A 21,511-nucleotide genomic window follows, 5' to 3' on the forward strand; every position below is an offset into this window, starting at 1 on the left:
TTGTGAATCATACCTTTGACAGTTAGGAATTAAGTGTGTGCATTTCTTTGGCTTGATAGTTTAAATTGCCCTTTAATCATTACTCTCTTTGAAGATATAGACTTAAAAGAAGAGATACAGTACACTGGAAGATATGCCTGGTCTGTAGCTTCACCCCCTTCTTTCAGTTCAGTGAAAACCTAATAAGGACCAGGCCTCGAGCTTGTCCAAACCTAGAGCTGATGAAGAAAAACAATTCCAATGTTATTGTAAAAGAATGTTATATATTCTACCCCTTTTTCTAGGAATTGAGGAAGAATCTTTTTTGGAACATATTACCCACTTAATTTAAAGTTTAAAAAAGCAATAAAATTGAGCCTGTTTAATCTTTTAAAAAGATGACAAATTCTCAGTGAAAAAATTATACATACATACTATATATGTACATATATGTTTTCCAGAATGTTCTCATCTGAAGCACAGAATGTGTGATGCAAAGAGCAAGAAAATGAAATATTAAGGAAGTACTACCATCACCTAGATTTCTTGATATTTTGTTTAATTAAATATATTTGTAGAAGAGTTTGATTTATTCTTGAAATAATGTAATATTTTATATCTACTTTGTTTCAAATGTCATCTTCCTGTTGTCTTCTTTAAGTAGTTCACTTGGCCATGAATAAATCAGGCTCTTTTCCTGTTGGTTTGCAGGAGAAAGGTCTTACAAGATTTTTACCATTTTGAACAGTTTCCTTTTAGCCAATTTTCATCTATCATATTTTTAAATGTGCAAATTCAGTATGTCAAACCTTATTATATAACACAAAACTCCTATTTCCTAATAGAAATTACTAATGGAGAAATATTTAAAATGCTCACTAGCCTCTATTAGTATTCTATTAATAGGAATAGACTGATAACTTTGTTTTATGAAGATTTTTTTCATTCCAACTTGCAAATCATGTATTTTATTCTGCTCCCTACAAAGATACACTGTAAACTTGAACTGAGCAATTAACTCTGCTAAGACTTCACTTGCATTTGCTGAAGGACTTGATAACATGTCTGTACTTTCTTTCACAAGGCAACCTTTGTTCTTGGAACTGTCTCTTTTCTCCACTCCTTACTACAGAAAATTAATGAAAAATGTTCAAGTAGTAAAAATTAGTATGCTGGACACCACAAAACATGTAGCCAAAAGAATATGCCAATGAACTTGCAAAAAAAAAGTGTGTAACAGCCACATGATTGTGTATTACCAGGATGCTCAGACATCCTGTTTTAGAACAGCACACTTATGGAGGGGAAAGTCACCTATTGATGAAAGTAAACTTGGAAAGATTTCTATTTCAGTATCCTTTCTTTTTAAAGTCTCCTCTCCCCTGCCCCCATCTCCTACTCAAATCCACTTCCCAATTACAGTAATTAAAAAGGAGAACATATCCCAATGGAATGCATCTTTGTTTTAAACTTCCTTACCAGAAGTTTATTGTTTTTTCAAAAGTATTGCACATTTATTGTTACATAACTGTTATATATAAGTGGCATTTTTGGTAAAAGTGACATAAAATGTTTCTACATTTCTTGCTTCTAGTGGAAAACACTTATCAATATATATTAAAATTTAAAACGCACATTTCCTTCAACCTAGCAATCCTACTCCTGGGAATATATCCCAATGAAATAATCACATCAGTAGATAAAGACACTTAAGGATGTTAATTGTAGCATAATTTGTAGCGACAAGAAATGAAAACAAAATGATCGCTCAATAATTGGGGAAATGCTAGATAGATATTGTTATATCTGAACTGTGGAATATTGTGCTGCTATTAAAGTATGAATTCATGTTATACCCCAATGAATTGAAGGTATTTATATAAATCAAGAGAAAAAATGGATGGGTACATATTAGGCTGTTAACATGCACTACCATGGAAGTGGGGAATAAACGGCTGAAGTGGGGGAAGAGAGAGATTTTTAAAAACTATCACTAAAGATACGTATGTATTCACATTTATGTATTATCTAAAATTTTATACATATATGTATTAATAAAGAAATGAACATTTTTTATACAAAGGCTTAGGCAATATATTTGAAATTTGCACAAATCTGTAATGATTCATCAATGGAAACCAGAAGTAAAGATAGGAAGTAAATCACCTGAAGCAATTTGTTCTCATAATGAAAAAGTATTCCTTAGCATATTATAACTACTATAATCTTAAAATGCCATTACAACTTAAAATCTCTGTATTTTTATGTATCTGGAAATACAGAATAACTTCAATTTGATGATATTAACTGCTACCATTTATTGAACAATTTGGTGGCAGGCACTGTGCAGATGCTTTCCCTTATTAATTCATTTCATCTATATGCTAGATGGGAGACATTATATTCCTTATTTTGTGGTTGCTAAAAATGAGAATTAGAAAAGGCAGGTGATACAGGATTACCCAGCTAGCAAGTGGCAGACAGGATTAAAACTCTTATTTGTCTGGCTCCAGAACCCATACTCTTAACCACTATTCTATATTAGTTCCCCATTGTTCTGAAACCAGATTTCCTCTGTATTGTTAACCCTTTCTTCTCTTGGAAGGGTTGTTGTAGTGATATTCCCAATCTTCTTAGCTGATGTAAGTCTGAGCTTCTTTGATATGTGGTGTATCTATAAAGAAGAAAAGCCTATCAAGAAAAAAATTCTATGATGAGTGCTACTTATCTGGTTTTGTTGACTATCCAACATTTTTTTGGCCATCCAATACTATGTATAAGTTTCTCAATACAGGATTTTATGGCAATGATAAAAATAATCATTAATTTGTTTTAAAATATTTGTTGAGTATCTACCAGATACCTAACTACCAAGCATTATTCCAGGCATTACTGAAAATGAATGGGTCCACATTCTATTATATACTGATATATACTACAAATAACACAGGATTTATATAGTAAGGTCATTGTTTCATTTTTTGTTAACAACAACAACAAAAAACACAAGCCTACTAAAATTGCTCGAGGCACTGCTGGATACTATAGTAAAAAGGACAGTCTCTTCTGTTATGGAGCTCAATTTCTAGGCTGGTTGGAGGGTGGATGCAACATTAATCAAACACTTAAGAATATACCAGAAAGAGATAGAAATATAAGTACGAAGAAGAGCAATAGAGGGGGACAAAGTCAGATTGCGTGGTCAGAACAGCCTTCCCCAAGATCATAAAGAACACGTTGCAAAGTATTTAGCAGTGAGAAGTCATTTGAGATTTTAAGCTGGGGAGGATTATGATCTAATTAGTGTTTTTAAAACATCACTTAGAGAGCAGCCCGGGTGGCTCAGCGGTTTAGCGCCACCTTTGGCCCTCCATGATCCTGGAGATCCAGGATTAAGTGCCATGTCAGGCTCCCTGCATGGAGCCTGCTTCTCCCTCTGCCTGTGTCTCTGCCTCTCTCTCTCTATGTGTCTCTCATGAATAAATAAATAAAATCTTAAAAAAAAAATCACTTTGACTAAAAATTTTGAATGACAAATAACATCCAATACAAAGTGAAAGATAAGGTATATAAAACATAATTAGGCTCCAAAACAGTAATAGGCAACAGATATAAACAGGTAATTCGTAAAAGAAAAATTAATATCCAACAGGATATTTACATCATGGAAATTCCATTAAATCATGGAAATTCCATTAAAACAACAATCAAAATTTCAACTTTAAAAATACCACGTTTAAGAGATCAGGAGAGGGATCCCTGGGTGGCGCAGCGGTTTGGCGCCTGCCTTTGGCCCAGGGCGCGATCCTGGAGACCCGGGATCGAATCCCACGTCGGGCTCCCAGTGCATGGAGCCTGCTTGTGTCTCTGCCTCCCTCTCTCTCTCTCTCTTTCTCTTTCTCTCTCTCTCTCTCTGTGACTATCATAAATAAATTAAAAAAAAAAAAAAAAAGAGATCAGGAGAACCACTTTGGGGAAGTAATTGAAAATGTGCATACCCTATGATCTAGCAATTTTACAAAAATCCAGGTAATGAAAGTCATTTACATTCATACAAAGAGTCACATATCAGGATGTTCACTAGGGCATTGTAATAGAGAAAACTGTAGAGCAACCTAAATGTAAATCAGTAAGAAATGAAAATCAGTAAGAAAAAAGCCAACTGTAGTATATTTATAGAGTAGAATAAAATACACAGCAATTCAAATAAACAAACAAAATTTGTAAGAATCAACAGGGATAGCTTTCAACGAAGTAATTAGCAGAAAAAAGAAGGTCCAGAATGATTCTTTTGTGTAAAATTTTTAATCATATGAAACTATCCTATTTATTTGTTCATAAACATAAATATGGGATAAAAATGTAAAAACTGCCCCAAAATATAAACAACAAATTTAACAGGGTGATTCATTCTGGGCTACAGAACTGACAAAATGAATGAGAAAGACATCACTATTCTTAAAGCATCTATTTCTATCATATTTCAAATGCCATTCATATCTGTAATGACAACATATTAACTTGCTAATTCTGGGTGTTGAGTATACAGACATTTGTTATAAAACTCTTTGTATTTACTCAACTTATAATATTTTTCAAAAAAATATAAAGTATTACCATAGCTGCTCTTAAAGAATGGATTGTAGAGAAGTAAGAGATCAGTTAAGGTTCAAGAAAAAAATCCAATGGCGACTTGACCTAGCATTATAATAAAAGAAATGGAAAAAAAATAGATTAATCAAGTAATATTTTAGAAGCTGTTGCTGAATTGAAGTGTAAGGGAAAGAAAGGAATTAAGGCTGTCTCTTAAATCTGTTTTTGCACGTAGACTATCTACTTGGAGTTTTATCTTATTGGGCAAAAACAGGATAGGATGAAATTCCCTGTGCAGTTCCACTAAATGTCACTTACAGTCATTTAGAACAATTACTGCTTAATGACTTCAGGCATAAAGGTAAGAATATTACACATTCACATGTTGTAGGAGGTGCTCTACTTCCATGTAACACAAAGGCAGAACATTAACAGAGATTGGTTGGTGCCTACTATATTCCTAGTTAACGGTGCTTTTAGTTAATGGTTCCCTTGATCCCAACTTTCTCATTTGATTCAGACCTTCTCTCAAGTTGCCCGTGGAGTAACTAGATCTTCTTTAACTGACTGCCCATCTTACAGTGGCAGTAGCAATGCATGGCTTAGGGGAAGCTTTTGAATTCCACCCCCAAACCTACATTACTATTCCCCAAATAAATGGTCTGCTTTCTATTCAAACAGAACTTTAAGACCTCAATGTTTCCTAGCCACACTCTCAATGAAATTACTATCCCTAAAATACTCTTATACAAAGATTTTGGAGCCAACTTGAGACTCACAGTCCTGGGTTATTCTGGGATTTGGCCAGAACATGGCATTAAGGCTAGAGGTGGATTATCAGGACAGAGGCTGTAATATTCATTTATGTCTTCTTTAGAAAGTGATTATCCCATAAAATTTGAGAAAATTGGTATGAAACAGATGGGATGCTATGTCTAGAGGAACTAACTCCTAGAGGTTTTACTTGAATGCTTCAGGAAAAACATCTTATGGTAGTAAAGGATTCATGGCAGTTGGGTTTACAAAGAGACACTTGGTTTACTTTTCCAAAACCAGTCAGTATTTGCATTTACAAAGAGAAGTTATCATATGAAATAGCACTGTTATTACCTGTCTCTTGCATTAGAATGTAGGTTCTATCTGGGCAGGAATTTTGTTGATCTTAGGTCACTTTTTTATTCAGTATCTGTTAGTTGAATGAGTTTGATAAATGTAAATAGGCACCCTTATTTGCTAGTATGGTTCCCTTTATATGTACAGGTATGATTTGGTTTCACCATGATGGATTTTACACCATTAGTAGTTCCTGTTATTGGCAGTGAAATTGTGACAATTAAATGCGAAGACAGAAACTATAGTTGATAAAAATTGCAAAGGGTTGAGGCTTATGTTGCACATACTGCTGCTATAATAAATCACCATAAACTTGGTGGCTTAAAGCAACATAAATTTTTTATCCTTACAGTTTTGTAGGTCACAAGTCTGAGAGGTCTGAGGCTAAAATCTTCTTGAAGGCTCTAGGGGAGATTCTGTTTCTTTTCCCAGCTTTTAGAAGCTGCCCTGCTTTTAGAAGGGCTCATATCCCTTCCTCCATTTTCAAATTACATCATTCCAATTTTTGCTTCTATTCTTCACATTTTATCTCCCTGACTTTGACCCTCTTGCTTCCTTTTTAAAGGGATGTTTGTGATGACACTGAGCACACACAGTTAATCCAGAATAATCCTCCCATCCCAAGATCCTTAATTTAATCACAATTATAATGTCTCTTTTAACATGTAAGGTACATATTCACAGGTTGTGGGATTTAGGATGTGAACATCTTTGGGAAGTAATATTCTGTACACCACAGCTATTAAAAAATCTTACTTGCATTGAAATTTTCACTTTGTTCATTCGCCATGTTGCTTTAATGTAAAAAATTTGAAAAATTTAGAGGCACACAGCAGTTTTACTCTGAATCAACAGAACTGGAAACTTATTTCTATCTCAACCAAGAAGTCCTGATTATTTTTAAAAACAGATGGGAACAGGAGGAACACTACTTCTTTTGTCAATTCTTTCAAAAGATTGTACTGCATTTATAAATAATGGTTTTCAAGTAGTAAAACCGACTTCACCTCACTCCCATTCCTCATCTTCCAAATACTAAAATCTGCTTTTCAGTTACATTCAAAAGTGTGATAAACTTCATTGTAGCAAACTTGGTAGGGCAGGCTCTTAGCCCAAGGATGTTGTCTTTATTCTAAACATTTTTATAGCTTCTTTTTTGGAATTGTCTTTAGAGACAGTTTACCAGACACACAGGAAAACACAGCTCGTTATTTTAAGGTCACAAGATACTTTGCCTACTCTGTCTTCTTCCCTTCCCCATTGTTTTAATCCACTTGCCTTCATCCCCACTCCTTCCTCTGCAGATACTAGTGCCAGAGATCTGTGAGGTTGAGAGGAAGGCCTGGGGAGAGGGAGTGTGGCTGAAAAGGGGGCAGGGAGAGTTTCATGCAGAGCTCAAGAGGGAGGAGAATGCAATTTATTTCTGTGACCCAGCCTTCTTTAAACATTGTAAAATAACAATATTTGATCATTCACTAAGTGTCAAAAGTCATGTTAAAATAAATCTCTATTGAGAACTGTCTGTAGCTGCATCTAAACTTCTATTAGTTCCCATTGTAAGTTTTGTTCCCCTACCCTCTTTCTCCTCCCTTTCCCTTTCAAGTAGGCCCCACGCCCAACATGGAATATAATGAATGCGGGGCTTGAACTCACAACCCTGAGATCAAAACCTGAGGTGAGATCAAGAAGTGGATGCTCAACTGAATGAGCTATCCAGGTGCCCCCCCCCCCTAGTGTAAGTATTATTTTAAATAAAAGGTATAGTATACTTAATCAAATAGACTTTTCAATATGCAATTTTTGACAGGGAAAATGGGGGCACAGGAGGAGAGACTAGAAAAAACTCTTTCCCGTATTGATTTTCTTCCAAAGGTTGTCTCAGATGAGAGGCTTTCTTAGAGCAGCTCTGTAACTCAAAGCTTTTCAATTCAGGCAATAGAAGTTTGCTATTTAGATACACAGATATATGAGGAAAATATTATTGATAATGGCATTACATAAAATAATATAAAATACTATATAGTTATATATTATTAATATATTATATAAATAATGTATTGTACTAATTATTAATTATACTAATTAACATATTATATATAATATAGGCTATACAATGTTTTTAAATTTTGGAGTTATTAAATGTAAGCACAAGTCACAAATCCTCTGATACTTTCAATTCCTGAAGTTAAGAAGATCTGGCCAGTCAGATTCCTTCAGAGGTCCCATTCAGAAGAAAGTATCTAAAATTTTCCTAACTTCTAAATAATTTTTTTTCTTCATTGGACCTGATTAAGATTACTTTTCAAATAGGCCTGTAAAAGTATTAAGACTAATCAAAAAGAATGCAGAAAGTCCTACTTTAGATTGTAAACTCACATAGGAAAAGTTTTTTCCCCCTTATGAAACAGTTTTCCATTATTTAACAAAACTGTCATTTGGCTTCCTCCCATGGCTCATCCCTTTGCTATACTCAGAATAAAAATTTATAAATTCTAAATCTATGCCGTCCAATTTGTAGCCACTATCAATATGTTGTTATTGAGCACTTGAAATGTGGCCTGTCGAAAATGAGACCAGCTATAAGGTGTAAAATACGTAATAAAAACTCAAAAATTGGGATCCCTGGGTGGCTCAGCAGTTTAGTGCCTGCCTTCGGCCCAGGGCGTGATCCTGGAATCCCAGGATCGAGTCCCACGTCGGGCTCCCTGCATGGAGCCTGCTTCTCTCTCTGTCTGTCTCTGACTCTCTCTCTCTCTCTCTCTGTGTCTCTCAAGAATAAATAAATAACGGTAGCCTGGGTGGCTCAGCGGTTTAGCGCTGCCTTGGGCCCAGGGTGTGATCCTGGAGACCCGGGATCAAGTCCCATGTTAGGCTCCCCACATGGGGCCTGCTTCTCCCTCTGCCTGTGTCTCTGCCCCTCTCTCTCTCTCATGAATAAATAAAATCTTAAAAAAAAAAAAAGAATAAATAAAATCTTAAAAAAAAAAACTCACAAATTTAGAACAGAAAAAAACCCATAAAATATCTCAATAATTGTTTTGTTGATTACATGTTGACATGGTACTTTGAATATATTGAATTAAATATATTAAAATGAATTTCATTTTTTTAAAAGATTTTATTTATTCATGAGAAACAGAGAGAAAGGCAGAGACAGAGGCAGAGGGAAAAGCAGGCTCCATGCAGGGAGCCTGATGCGGAACTTGATCCCAGGACCCCGGGATCACACCCTGAGCCAAAGGCAGATGCTCAACCACTGAGCTACCCAGGCATCCCTCACTTGTTTCCTTTTCCCTTTAAATGTAGGTACTAGAAAATTAAACACATATCTAGAACACATTTGTACTTCATATTATATTTCTACTGGACAGCACTGTTCTAAATCAGCAGAGAAGTATTTCCTCCTACAAGATTAGAGAGCTTCACCTCTGAATAGACGTGTGAATGAATTATAGTATATGAATGTATTAAAATACCTTTAATTCAAAATATTTTTAAAGCATTATCTATTTAATCATTAGCGCTTTCTCAAAAAGTAGACAGATTTGTGCTTCATTTTCCAAATGCAGCTCCACAGACATAAAATGACTAACATGATGATAAAATGTACAAATTGTACAGGGGCTCTAAGTCTGCACCCAGACTAAGTTACAGTGCCTTCACGTTTACTTTTCTTTGTATACATTCTTAGAGAAAAAAACAGTCGAACCATTGAAATAAAAGTCCTGCTTAAAAATAACCAAATCATTGACCTTCAAAATACGGCTAGGGAACAAATGGGAGCTTAAATGATGAATTTCAACAGATGGTGCCTCAACAACAGAAAAAACAAGGGAAAACTGAAACAATTTCTGCAAATGTCAAAAATATTATAGTAGAAAAGCTATCAAAATTCTCACCCATCCCAATACTCCACAAAAAAGAACTCTTCCTGAATTATATTTACAAAAGGGCAAGTTTGAACTTGTTTTTTCTCCAACAAGTATAATCACCTCTCCATGTATGTATGTATGTATGTATCTATCTATCTATCTATCTTTCTAAACATCCTTAGAGGAATAGAAAACTGGCCTATCTTTGAATAAGCTTCAAAAAGTTCCCTTTGGATTACAGTAGTGATGCTAGGGAAGAAAAATAGAGTTTTAGACACTTCTGTTTCTGAGCAGAATCCAAGAGAATGTTGAAAGGGCTCTTAAGTAACTGTATCCCTTAACCTCTATGCCCTTTCCTTTTTTAAAAAAAATAATGAATAATTTTATGAAAAGTCTCTTCCACAATAACCAAAGTGTAGATTTATTATTTATATGTAGTTCCCTTAACTTTTTTTAGTGTTCTTATTTATTTTTAAAAATTTATTTGAGAGACAGCAAGTGAGTACGAGTGAGGGAAGGGGCAGAGGAAGAGAGAGAGAGAGACAAGCAGACTCCCCACTGCGCAGGGAGCCTGATGCAGGGCTCTATCCCACAACCCAAGATTATGACTTGAGCCCAAGTCAGATGCTTAACCAACTGAGCCACCCAGGTACCCCCTTAGTATTCTTTTTAAAAAGTGAGATGTAATTCACATGTCATAAAATCCCTTATCATAAAGTATATACTTAAAAATTTTTTAAATATCCAGAGTTGTACAAGCATCACTTCAATCAATTTTAGAACATTTTCAATACCCTCAAATAAACATTGCAACTTCATTATCATCCCCTCAACTCTTATCTCTAAGCAATCACTGACCTACTTTCTATTAATCTGTCTATTCTGGATATTTCATATAAACAAAACAATACAATATTTTGTAGGCTTTTATGATTAGCTTTACTTAGCATGTTTTAAAGCTTATAATGTTCTAGCATATATTGGTACTTCACTCCTTTTTATGGCTGAATGATGTTCCTTCCAGTGTGTGTCTATGTGTATGTGTATGTGTATGTGTATACACATACCACATTTTATTTATCCACTCGTTGATGGACATTTGGACTGTTTCTATTTTTAGGTTACTATAAATAATGCTGCTGTGAACATTTACATTTAAGTTTTGGTGTGAATATGTTTCATTTCTCTGGTACGTATTTATAAGTAGAATTTTTAAGTCATATAGTAATCTAGGTTTAACTTTTTAAGGAACTTCCAAACTGCTTTCCAAAGCATCTCCCATGCCATTTTTTTTTTTTTTTTTTTTTATGATAGTCACAGAGAGATAGAGAGAGAGGCAGAGACACAGGCAGAGGGAGAAGCAGGCTCCATGCACCGGGAGCCCGACGTGGGATTCGATCCCGGGTCTCCAGGATCGCGCCCTGGGCCAAAGGCAGGCGCCAAACCGCTGCGCCACCCAGGGATCCCTCCCATGCCATTTTAATTTGGTTTAGTCTATCACAACCAAACTAATTCACTTCAATAAGCATTCGCTGTGAACTTAACATGTCAAGTGGTCTGCTTGGCAGAAAGGACACAGATGACTAAGACATCATCCCTGTCCTCAGGAGCCCACACTGATGAAATACCTCATAGTTTAGTAGAAACAAGGAATTCTTTTTACTAACCTGTCTTAAAGAGGAAGGAGAAAATACCTGCAGTCTAGTAGTACCAGATAAGGACAAGATGCTCAAATGACCCTGGTACTTGATAATTATAAAACTAGCATTCAAGAAATGTTTAATAATGGAGTCTTTTTTTTTTAAAGATTTTGTTTATTCATTTGAGAGCAAGCTAGAGAGCATGAGCTGGGGGGAGGGGCAAAAGGAGAAGGAGCAGGAGATTCCCTGCTGAGCAGGGAGCCCAATGTGGGCTCCATCCCAGGACCTGGGAATCATAACCTAACCCGAAGGTGGACATTTAACTGACTGAGCCACATAGGCACCATTTATGTAGTTTTTATTGTTTATATTTCTGCTACTGTAGCTTTACATATCTTTAGATGAGGCTTAAACTGAATTCTTGTTAGTTGTTACTAAAAATTATCTACATCTAGTGACACTTTAGAGGTCTCTGGAAAATAAGCAGTCATGACCCAGTTTTCATTATATAGTTATCCCAACCACAAACTCACTATCACAGTATGAAATTAGCCTAACACATAGGGATCTTTGAAATGATTCCAATAGCCAAGGGGAAAGAATTTATTTAATTTGGCAAGCTAAAATTCCCTAAGCCTCTTACAGGAGCAGAAAAGAAGAGATGCCTAGGAAAACTGAACAGTGGACAAAAAGGTAGAAGAATTATGATGTCATAAAGTGCAAGTAAAGACAAAGTTTCAAGGAGGGAGTGGTTAATCATTTTAAAACCTACACAGAAATTTTACTGGAATACAACCCAAAGGAGTCCATTGACTTTGGTAATTAAAATACCATTGGTTAACAAAGTAGTCTAATGCAATAGACAGCAGTTTTTGGAAGACTTTGGAGTATAATAGACAAGTCTTTTACAATGAATGTGAAAGTAATGGGAAGAAGATGAATGTATTTCTATACTGAAAGTATAAAATCAATGGAGCGAAGGCTAAAGCCACAGGGAAAAAGGGGGTGGTAAGGGATTAAGAAAGATTTGTAAGGAATCTGCAGTGGTATGATACACACCAGGGTAAGAAACAGCCTTGGACAGAGAGGGGTCTTCTTGTAGAAGGACTTAGAAACCATGCTTCTATGACATTTGCTTCTGAGATGGGACATGTATGTTCTGAGAGAGAAGAATGGGTACCGATGAAGATGTTTGTATGCAGGCAGTGGGGATGGGAACAAATTAAAGAAATATAGCAACTACTACTTTATTTACATGTTACTTTATACATTAAAGCAATTCCACATATGCCTTAACTGCAAAGGAAACTTATTAATAACCCTACAAATAGGCTCGAGGAGACTGGAATGAGTTGCCCAAAGGCCTTTAGCTGGTAAGTTGCACAGAAGAACTTCTTCAAACTCAAAAGGTCCTATGCCTTTTCAGTTGTTTCAATAATTATGTACAAGCAGAGGAGCAAGATGGTGAAGGAAAGAGCCATGGGCAGTATGTGACTAGTTTGGGTCTTATGAAGTGATGTATCTTTTCTGTTAAGTGAGGGAATCTTGGCAGTGATTAGATAGAAGATAGCTCTTTCAATGAAGAAAGTTTAAAGAAATGTCTAATCATATTTATGTCATCAATGCTTTCATCACAATGAATTAAACAGAAATAAAGTCTGATTCTTACAAGACATGGCAAAGGATCTAACCCATGTGGTAGGTGAAATCCAGGGACTTTTCCTTAGTGGGGTGTAATGTGTTAGGGCCAAGTCTCCTCTCACCATCATCTGGATATGTCCTTTTTGTTTACATTAAAATTTCTGAGACTGTGATCACAATGTCAAAGCATTAGCTTGGTAAGGAATTTCAGACAATCAAGCCAATAAACTCTTTTAAAAACTATTTTCATCAGACCATACCCGAAGTCTTACTAAGAAGATAATTAAGCAAATATACCATCAATACCTGCCATGCTTATTGAGGTTACTGTTGAGGGAAGGATGGGAGTACACAGGAGTATCGTGAAGTAATTCAAGAATCACAAGTCTGGACAAATCAGAGAGGTTGTGGTAAGGAAATCCAATCTATGCTTAATGAAAATATAGAACCTCTGAATGTTTATTTTGTGGGGGTCTTTTTTTTCTGGCTGAGGTGGGGGCACCTTGAGAGATAATACAGTTGTGAGTGGTTCTGCAAGAAGAGCCTTGCTTAGCTCTTACTACTTGATACTTCTTTCAATCAGCTGCCTCTTAAGGTCTCCTACGAATACCTCTTAAGGTCTAAACAGATATCTCAAGCATGCCCTTGGAAAAGGAAACAAGACAACCAGACTTTTACAGCTTTACCAGACCCTTTTTACTGCTTTGATATTTCTGGCAGGAAAAGGAACTGAGCCAAGGAACATCTTCAAAGGTAGTGACTCCCAGGAGGGTAGCACCAATTGGTAGTAAACGTTCATTTGGCCTTCTGATAATCACAAGCAAGGGACATTATAAAGGCAAGAGTTCTAGTACACTGTAGGGACGCAGGTTTCATCCATCCATCTACTGTTTAGCACTTTTGTTATTTCCTCCCAAGGGATATCTGCTTTTCTCTGGTTACACGGGAAGTTAAAGAAGCTGGAAAAGCAATTTTCTTTTCCTCTCCTTCTTAACCATTTCCCCTAATCTTGAGATACGGGTCTCTGCTTTGTCCTTGGCAGGGGGGATAAGGTCGGGCTGGTCAATCCCTAAGGCAGCCCTTCCCATCTCCAGTAAACTAAGGGAAAGTTCACTTTAACAAGAAGCAAATTAAAGATAGAGGCTTTTAAAAAATGAACTATAGTATCCTTTGATAAAAAAAATTCAGGTTGAACTTATGGACTATATCAAATTTTTTCACTTTCATGTCAGTCTGGACTTCCTCTAATAGGGTGAGTTTATCTGCTGAAAATGAAAACACAGAAAATGAGATAATATTTCAGTTTGGTTAACAGTAGTTCTTCCCTGACTTTGTGCCAAACAGAATTTTAATTGATTAAAAGTCTGCCTTTCATCCATGGTATCCCATGTTGTTATCATGGTAAGAATTATGGTTTTCCAGAAAGATGTGGATATAAAACAAAAGTTAACTTTGAAAACCTCATTTTTATATTTCTCTTGTGAAAGACCTACCTAGTGTGTGTCTAAGCCTTTATTAGCAGACCATAAATTCTTTGGACTCATGCTTCCTCCAAACTCTCTTGTATACCAAAACTCTCTAATAGATATTACTGTCCTTCCTCTAACACAGCTTGTTTTTATGTGTAATCGCTCTGACTTGGAGGAAGACCAAACAGAACACCTCTGGTTATTATCAGATAAATTAATTCTACACAGATTGTTCCTATTTCCCTTAGGGTTATACAGTCAGTTAACTTTTTCAGAGCAATTATTCATTACAATGTATTATGAGAGAAGATACTGAGGCAGCAAAGTATAATCTACTATCTTTTAAAAGTAACTTTTTTTTAAAAGATTTTATTTATTTATTCATGAAAGTGTGTACACAGAGAGAAAGACAGGAAGAGACACAGGCAGAGGGAGAAGCAAGCTCCTCACAGGGTGCCCAATGTGGGACTAGATCCTGGGTCTCCAGGGTCACGCCCTGGGCTGAAGGCAGCACTAAACCTTGGAGCTACCCGGGCTGCCCTAAAAGTAACTATTAAGCATTAAACTTTCATTATTATAAAGTTATAACGAATAAATATTTTTAAAATTCTATTTTTATTAATAGATTTTAAAAAATATTTTATTTATTTATTCGTGAGAGACAGAGAGGCAGAGACATAGGCAGAGGGAAAAGCAGGCTCCGTGCAGGGAGCCAGATGTGGGACTCGATCCTGGGACTCTGGCATCACGCCTTGAGCCAAAAGCAGATACTCAACCTCTGAGCCACCCAGGCGTCCCAATAGATTTATTTTTTAGTATGAAACAGCATATCCTGCATAACACAATAAAGTTTCTAATTAAACTAATGGAGGCAATTTGATTTAAAAAAACTAAAACAAATGAAGTAGTGCCCTATCAACCTGGATTAACACCTGTGTTGGTCAGAGTACAGGGAAACAAGCACTCTTTTTTTCTTTTTTTTTTTTAACAAGCACTCTTATACACTGCTAATATCATGCTACCTTTCTAAAGCCATTTGGATTCTGCATACTCTGACCCAAACTTATGAGCTAGGCCCTATTATTTTATTTTATAGATGAAGAAACTAAAATTCAGAGACTAAGTAACTTCCCAAGGTCATATAATAAGTTAGTAGGGCAGTTGTGATTCCAACTCAATTACCTAATCCAAAACTTATGCTTAATTGCTACACCATAAACCTCATTCAGTAATATGGGATTTGTTTTTAGAGAATATCTGTAGAACAGAATAATATGCATCAATTTAACATGTTGTACAAGAATATATGATGACATGGACAAATGTTTGCAAAACTATAAAGCAAAAGTAAATTTAAGAATATGATCTTAGGGATCCCTGGGTGGCGCAGCGGTTTAGCGCCTGCCTTTGGCCCAGGGCGCGATCCTGGAGACCCGGGATCGAATCCCACGTCGGGCTCCCAGTGCATGGAGCCTGCTTCTCCCTCTGCCTGTGTCTCTGCCTCTCTCTCTCTCTCTCTCTCTGTATGACTATCATAAATAAATAAAAATTAAAAAAAAAGAATATGATCTTAATTTCAATAAAAAATATATTTACATAAATAAGAAATATGTATTACAGATATACAGAGGAGCAATCTAAAGAGACTGGGGACATGACAAATCTATTTTCTTCATTTTGTTATCAGTTTCCTAAATTTTCTACCTTTGCAATAAAAATTATCTTTTTGGGGGGATCCCTGGGTGGCGCAGTGGTTTGGCGCCTGCCTTTGGCCCAGGGCGCGATCCTGGAGACCCGGGATCGAATCCCACGTCGGGCTCCCAGTGCATGGAGCCTGCTTCTCCCTCTGCCTGTGTCTCTGCCTCTCTCTCTCTCTCTCTCTGTGACTATCATAAATTTAAAAAAAAAAAAAATTATCTTTGTGGGGCACCTGGCTGGCTCAGTTGGTGGAACATGTGAATCCTGACGTCGGACATTGCAGTCATGAATTTGAGTCCCATTTTGGGCAGAGAACTTAATTTTAAAAATTAAACTGTCCTTTTAAAGATGCTTAATATCTGTTCTCAAATGGTGAATCTGCAATTTCAAGACATAACCTACTTTTATTTAGAGAGGTGTATGAAAATGAAAGATACATCAATATTAAAATACATGGCAATAGTGCTCCAGTGGTCCATCTTTATTTCTTCTTACTTTAAGTCTGTTCGAATTTCTGGCAGGGAGATAGCAAGAACCCTGGGAGCTTCTATTAATTCGTCTTTTATCTCTAGTGTGAATGGCATTACTCCATGCTCTAATCCTCTAACCCTGCACTGAATTTCACAGGTTTAAATGTGGTCCAAATCAAGGACTCCCCAGTTAGTGAAAATGAGATTCAAGAACTCATGTTTATTTATTGATAAAAGATAAGGATGGGAAAAACAAGGAGTTGCTAATTTTCCCATGCTGACTTTCATTAGTAAAACTACTCAGCATGTTTGTTCAGTCTGCAGCTTCTTTCCCTATGACTTACAAGATGTTGTTTTAACAGGAATGGAACTCACTGAGCAATGTGACGGACTGAGGAAGAGCCGGTTCATGCAGATAGTAGCCTCCAGTCCTATCCTAGCAGAGAAATATTCTTGTTGGATTTGTTGAAAAGCTCTGAGAGGAAGGAAGAGACATTAGTGAGAATTTCCCTCAGATAACACGTTTTAGTTTAAAGAAATCCTGCTCTATTATTGTTCCACAAATATCATATATGAGTAATTTAAAACAGAGGTTGGAAACTTTGCTTTTTTAAAGAAATTTTCTTTCTTTTTTCTGCCAAGCTTCTCATTCTTATAATGCAAACACATATGTTTATTAGATAGGTCACTCTTCCTCCTACCTTCTTTCTTGGTGAAGACTGGGTCAGATTTAGTTCAATAACAGCAGAGTTGTCTATCACACTTCCTTCCCACAGGTTAGAAGTACTAACTGTATACAGAAGTGTATTTGAATTTTTGTTGTACTTCTACATATTTTATGTACATGATAAATGATTTTGAACCCTAAAAATTTCAGACCAAAAAGTCTGAAGAAGATTTAAACAACTGCAATCCCACCACTCAGGGGGAAAAAATCCCCAAAACCTTAAACATATATACTCCTCCTGATCTTATTGCACATTAGCATATTAAAGGCTCCTAGCAATCAAGAAGAAAGAAAATTATTTACCTTTGTTTAAAACCATGTTTCCCAAACTTCTTTGATCATGAATCCTTTGGTGGCATAACACCTATTAATAACCTGAAGAACTCAAGATCTGAGGAGCCCATTTTCAGAATGCCACCTTAATGACTCTATCACTTTCCAGGATCTTTAGCCATATTAGTAATCCAGAGTTAACCAAAATCAACAATGTTCACCCTTTCTCCCAATCTCACACACACTAAAGTTGAAGAGTTAATGATAAATGTTTACTTCAGGAAAGCAACATGTATGGGTAATTTACAGTATGTAAATTATATCTCAGTAAAGCCCTCCACTTTTCAAAGAAATATGCTTGTCTTTCAGGATTACTGAGATGTGGAGTTACTTGATGAACATGAAATCAGAGCAAAAGGAGTATAGTTTTAAGAAATATTTTATGCTGGCCAAGATGACTCATTCCTGCCCAAAGACATCTTTAGTTATTACAACATCTCCTAGATTTACACAATATAATTCTACCTCTTCTAGTTTTTCTTTTCAAATGTTCTGGCAATGCTCACAAATTAACCTACTTACAGTCCATAAGAGTGAATATATACTCCAGAGTGACAATGAACAGCAACAGCCATTGTCTAAAACAGACTACCATAGGTGCAGCATTTCTTTTAAACTTCATGTTTTTCCTAGCACATACACGTAAGAAAATATTTGTAAAATACAAAGGTCAAAGTTTTTAATTCTGAATCTTTAGGGATAACTGATATGCAAAGAATATGAGTTAATATACTTACCTGCAACTTTATATTCCTTAGAATACATCAAATATACCCTATTTGAGAAATAAACCTCAAAACTAAACATCTGCCTTCCATTCTTTTTCTAGAAGCAAAACTTGACAAGATTGATGTAAGTGCTAAGTCAGAATCTCACTCCGTATATCCCTTCTAGAGTTGACACATTTAAAAAATGATCTCATTTGCTGCCATAGGTGGATTATACCAACTAAATCAATCTCAACGGCCACTTTTAGTTTATCTCTTGGTGGTCTGAGACATTTTTATCACTCACACAAAAAAAATACAAAAGGTGCTTTTCTGTATGCAAACTTTTTATTGAACTATTATGCTGTTTAAAGTAGTATACCTCTTCAAAGAGGTCACAAAAATTATAGTAGTTAAAAATTTTAGGTAAAACTCTTCAAGGGTATGAGATTCTTTTTCAGTCAACATACAGTTTAGCAGAAAGCATACTATTATAGAGACTTGCAGTTGGTTCAGACTCAGTTTCTGCTCATGCTATGTAGAGCGTCCACAATGCTTTTATTGTACTCTGCAATCTGCTTGGTCACATTCTTCATAATTGACTGGTAATCACTCTCTTGACTCTTGGTTGCTATGACTAATTACATGAGTTAAGGGGGAACAGTGATCAACAAAAACAGTAATCCACTTTGGCTTAGGAAGGGACCAAATCATACTGGCATTTTTCTTATGGAAAACTGAAAATGGCCAGAAAAAGAACAATTAGAATATATTTAAAAATATATATTAACAGATTAAGATTAACTGAAATCTAAAAGGCTAAGGAAAATGTGTTTCAAAAAAAGTTCACCTACAGTATGACCTGAGCCAAAACAGAGTTAGACACTTAACTGACTGAGCTACCAACGCACCCATAAGAGCTTTTTATACTTAATGTTGTACATTTCAATCTAATTCTGGTCTGAGAACAACGGAATGTTCAGAAGAACCATGTTCTCTAGAGTACTGCACTGAGTTACAGAAGTCTCTAGAATTCACTCTATTTCAAAATCCCCTACTTTGTGTTGCATAAACTAGACTGCTGGACTAAAGCATACTGAGTGAGAGTCTTTTGCTTTTAAAATGAGTAGCAACAACTGCTAGGAATAGAGCACCTGATGCATTTGATCTGGAAGTAAGCTGGGATCCATGCTGCCCTGAGCTGAAGTTCAGCAGTTTCCTGGAGGAGAATCTAAACTACCAATGAGTCAGGAACTACTTCTCCAAGCAGAGATGTCCTTAAAGGGTCAAAGAAAGGAACAGAAAATAACTTTCAAAGAAGTGTTTCTTACAATTTCAAAACATATGTCCTCAAATAGGTGCTTCCTCCTATATAATCACACAAAAAGATAAAGCAAGAAGGTGGGATATAAGTGCCATCTTGGTAAAAATGTGAAGTTGAATTGGCTGAAACAGATGAGCTTGAAGGTCAAATTTCTCAGGATACTAATGTGTTTACTTCCCTTTGCTGCCCAGATATCCAAGGTACAGCACTATAAGCAACAGCAAACAATTATGCACATACATATTTCTGTAGGTATACATAATTCTCCCAGTAACTCTATGAGAAAGAAATATTAAGTATATTTGAGATGATAAAGTTAAGGCTTAAACAAACTTTAACAATAATAAATTGTCCAACGTCCATAAACTACAAGTAGTAGAGTCAACACTGAAAATTAGATCTCCTTGCTCCAAAAACTGTGCACTCAGTCACTATGCCACACTAACTTTGTATAGTCTGCTTTCTATTGTTACTTTGGTTGTGAGTGTGCATGTACACACACACATGCGCGCACGTGCACACACACACACACACACCCTAATTATTGTAGATTGGAAACAAAGTCTCATTCATTTATTCCCCACATAGTTTAGATTGAGGCTTTATACATATTAGGTATTTGATAAGTGTATATTAAATTTCATTTCATTTCCGTCTTTAAAACATTCTTAGGAAAAAAATCACTCTGGGTGCCTGTGTGGCTCAGTCAGTTGGGTGTCAGACTCTTAGTTTGGGCTCAGGCTGTGATCTCTGGGTTGCGAGATCAAGCCTTGCATCAGGCTCCCCACTCAGCGGGGAGTCTGCTTGAGATGCTCTCTCCCTCCCCTGCCCCCTGACAGATCTCTCTCTCTCTCTCTCAAATAAGTGAATACATTTTTAAAAAACAAAAATCACTCAGTCATTTGTTTCTTTTTAAAGGATACATTCTTTCATCACAAAATTATTTTGCTCATGGTGTTGCCACTTCCTCTCCAAATTTGTAAGCTAAAATCACAAAATAGAAATGTTAAACAGTACCCATATTCAAAACAATTATACATGCTTTTAAAGGATAAGAAAAAAAACATTCAAAATTTTAAATCTTATCAATTCACTGCATTTTAGTTGAGATAAAGCCATGGCAGACAAAAAGGAAAATTAGAAAGGATTAAACAATAGTAAATACATTAATAAATACAATGTTGAATTTGACAACAAGTTTTACTCTATGTGTTTATCTTAATTGGAAAATACTTAACAATATTTATTATGCCGATGAACAAGCCAACTGAAAGACACTTTATGATTTTTCCCTTTCTTAAAAGAATTTGAAAGAAAAGAACGGGACATGATGGGAATCTCTCCTTGAAATCTGGAAGTCTAATGCCACAAACGTGATATATATTCTAACACTGTCAAAGGTTCAACTATATAGGAGTAACTTCCTTATTTCCAGGGCTAAATTTCCTGTCTAATTCCACAAGCTGTGATAAGAGCAGAGCTGCAGTGTGAAGATTATAAGAGGGCTGGTAAAAAGCTGGCAGTGTTACAATAATTTCTGCATCAACAGGAAGCTAATGTGGATATTATATTGATGGTTGCTTCCTCAGAAGACAATTTTACTGTTATAGAATTAAATTGTTTTTCTGATTTAATTAACCTTGTAACTCTGGGTTATGGTCTTTCTTTTTTAAGATGCACATAGAATTTTTCCTAGGGAAAGGACTGTCTGAAAAACGAAACATTAAAATAATGTTCTGTGTGGACATTTCTAAGAGGTAATGATCATTTTTAAGAATTTGATAACTGAAGTAGCATTAATAATATTTCTTTCTACTCTTATGTTAAAATTATTTTCAGGGCATACATTCAGTATTAATGTAGCAACCAGCCCATTGTTTCCTCTAAAGAGATATATCTAGATATTAGGATAAATCCTAACTAATTAATTATGTAAACTGTATGT

The 21,511-nt window shown here is 35.7% G+C and overlaps 1 protein-coding gene across 3 annotated transcripts in view; it reads right to left on the reverse strand.

The window, feature by feature from the left end:
- Positions 1 to 494: 494 nt before the first annotated feature.
- IFT74 (intraflagellar transport 74) overlaps positions 495 to 21,511 on the reverse strand; it is a 107,810-nt gene continuing 86,793 nt past the window's right edge. The window contains exons 19-22 of one of the 3 annotated variants that reach the window (XR_005988827.1): positions 20,490 to 20,550; positions 16,851 to 18,879; positions 4,597 to 4,677; positions 495 to 2,653 (exon numbers count right to left, since the gene is read on the reverse strand). Coding sequence is in view for 1 of the 3 variants with exons in the window: in XM_041761193.1 (XP_041617127.1) it covers positions 18,761 to 18,879; positions 20,490 to 20,550 (180 nt within the window). In the remaining 2 variants the exon portion in view is untranslated. Of the gene's footprint in view, positions 2,654 to 4,596; positions 4,678 to 16,468; positions 18,880 to 20,489; positions 20,551 to 21,511 lie in introns of those variants that run through there. The other 2 variants (XR_005988826.1, XM_041761193.1) reach the window with 2 other exon arrangements.

The sequence above is a fragment of the Vulpes lagopus genome, chromosome 7 (assembly GCF_018345385.1).
Source record: "Vulpes lagopus strain Blue_001 chromosome 7, ASM1834538v1, whole genome shotgun sequence".
Lineage (NCBI taxonomy): Eukaryota > Metazoa > Chordata > Mammalia > Carnivora > Canidae > Vulpes > Vulpes lagopus.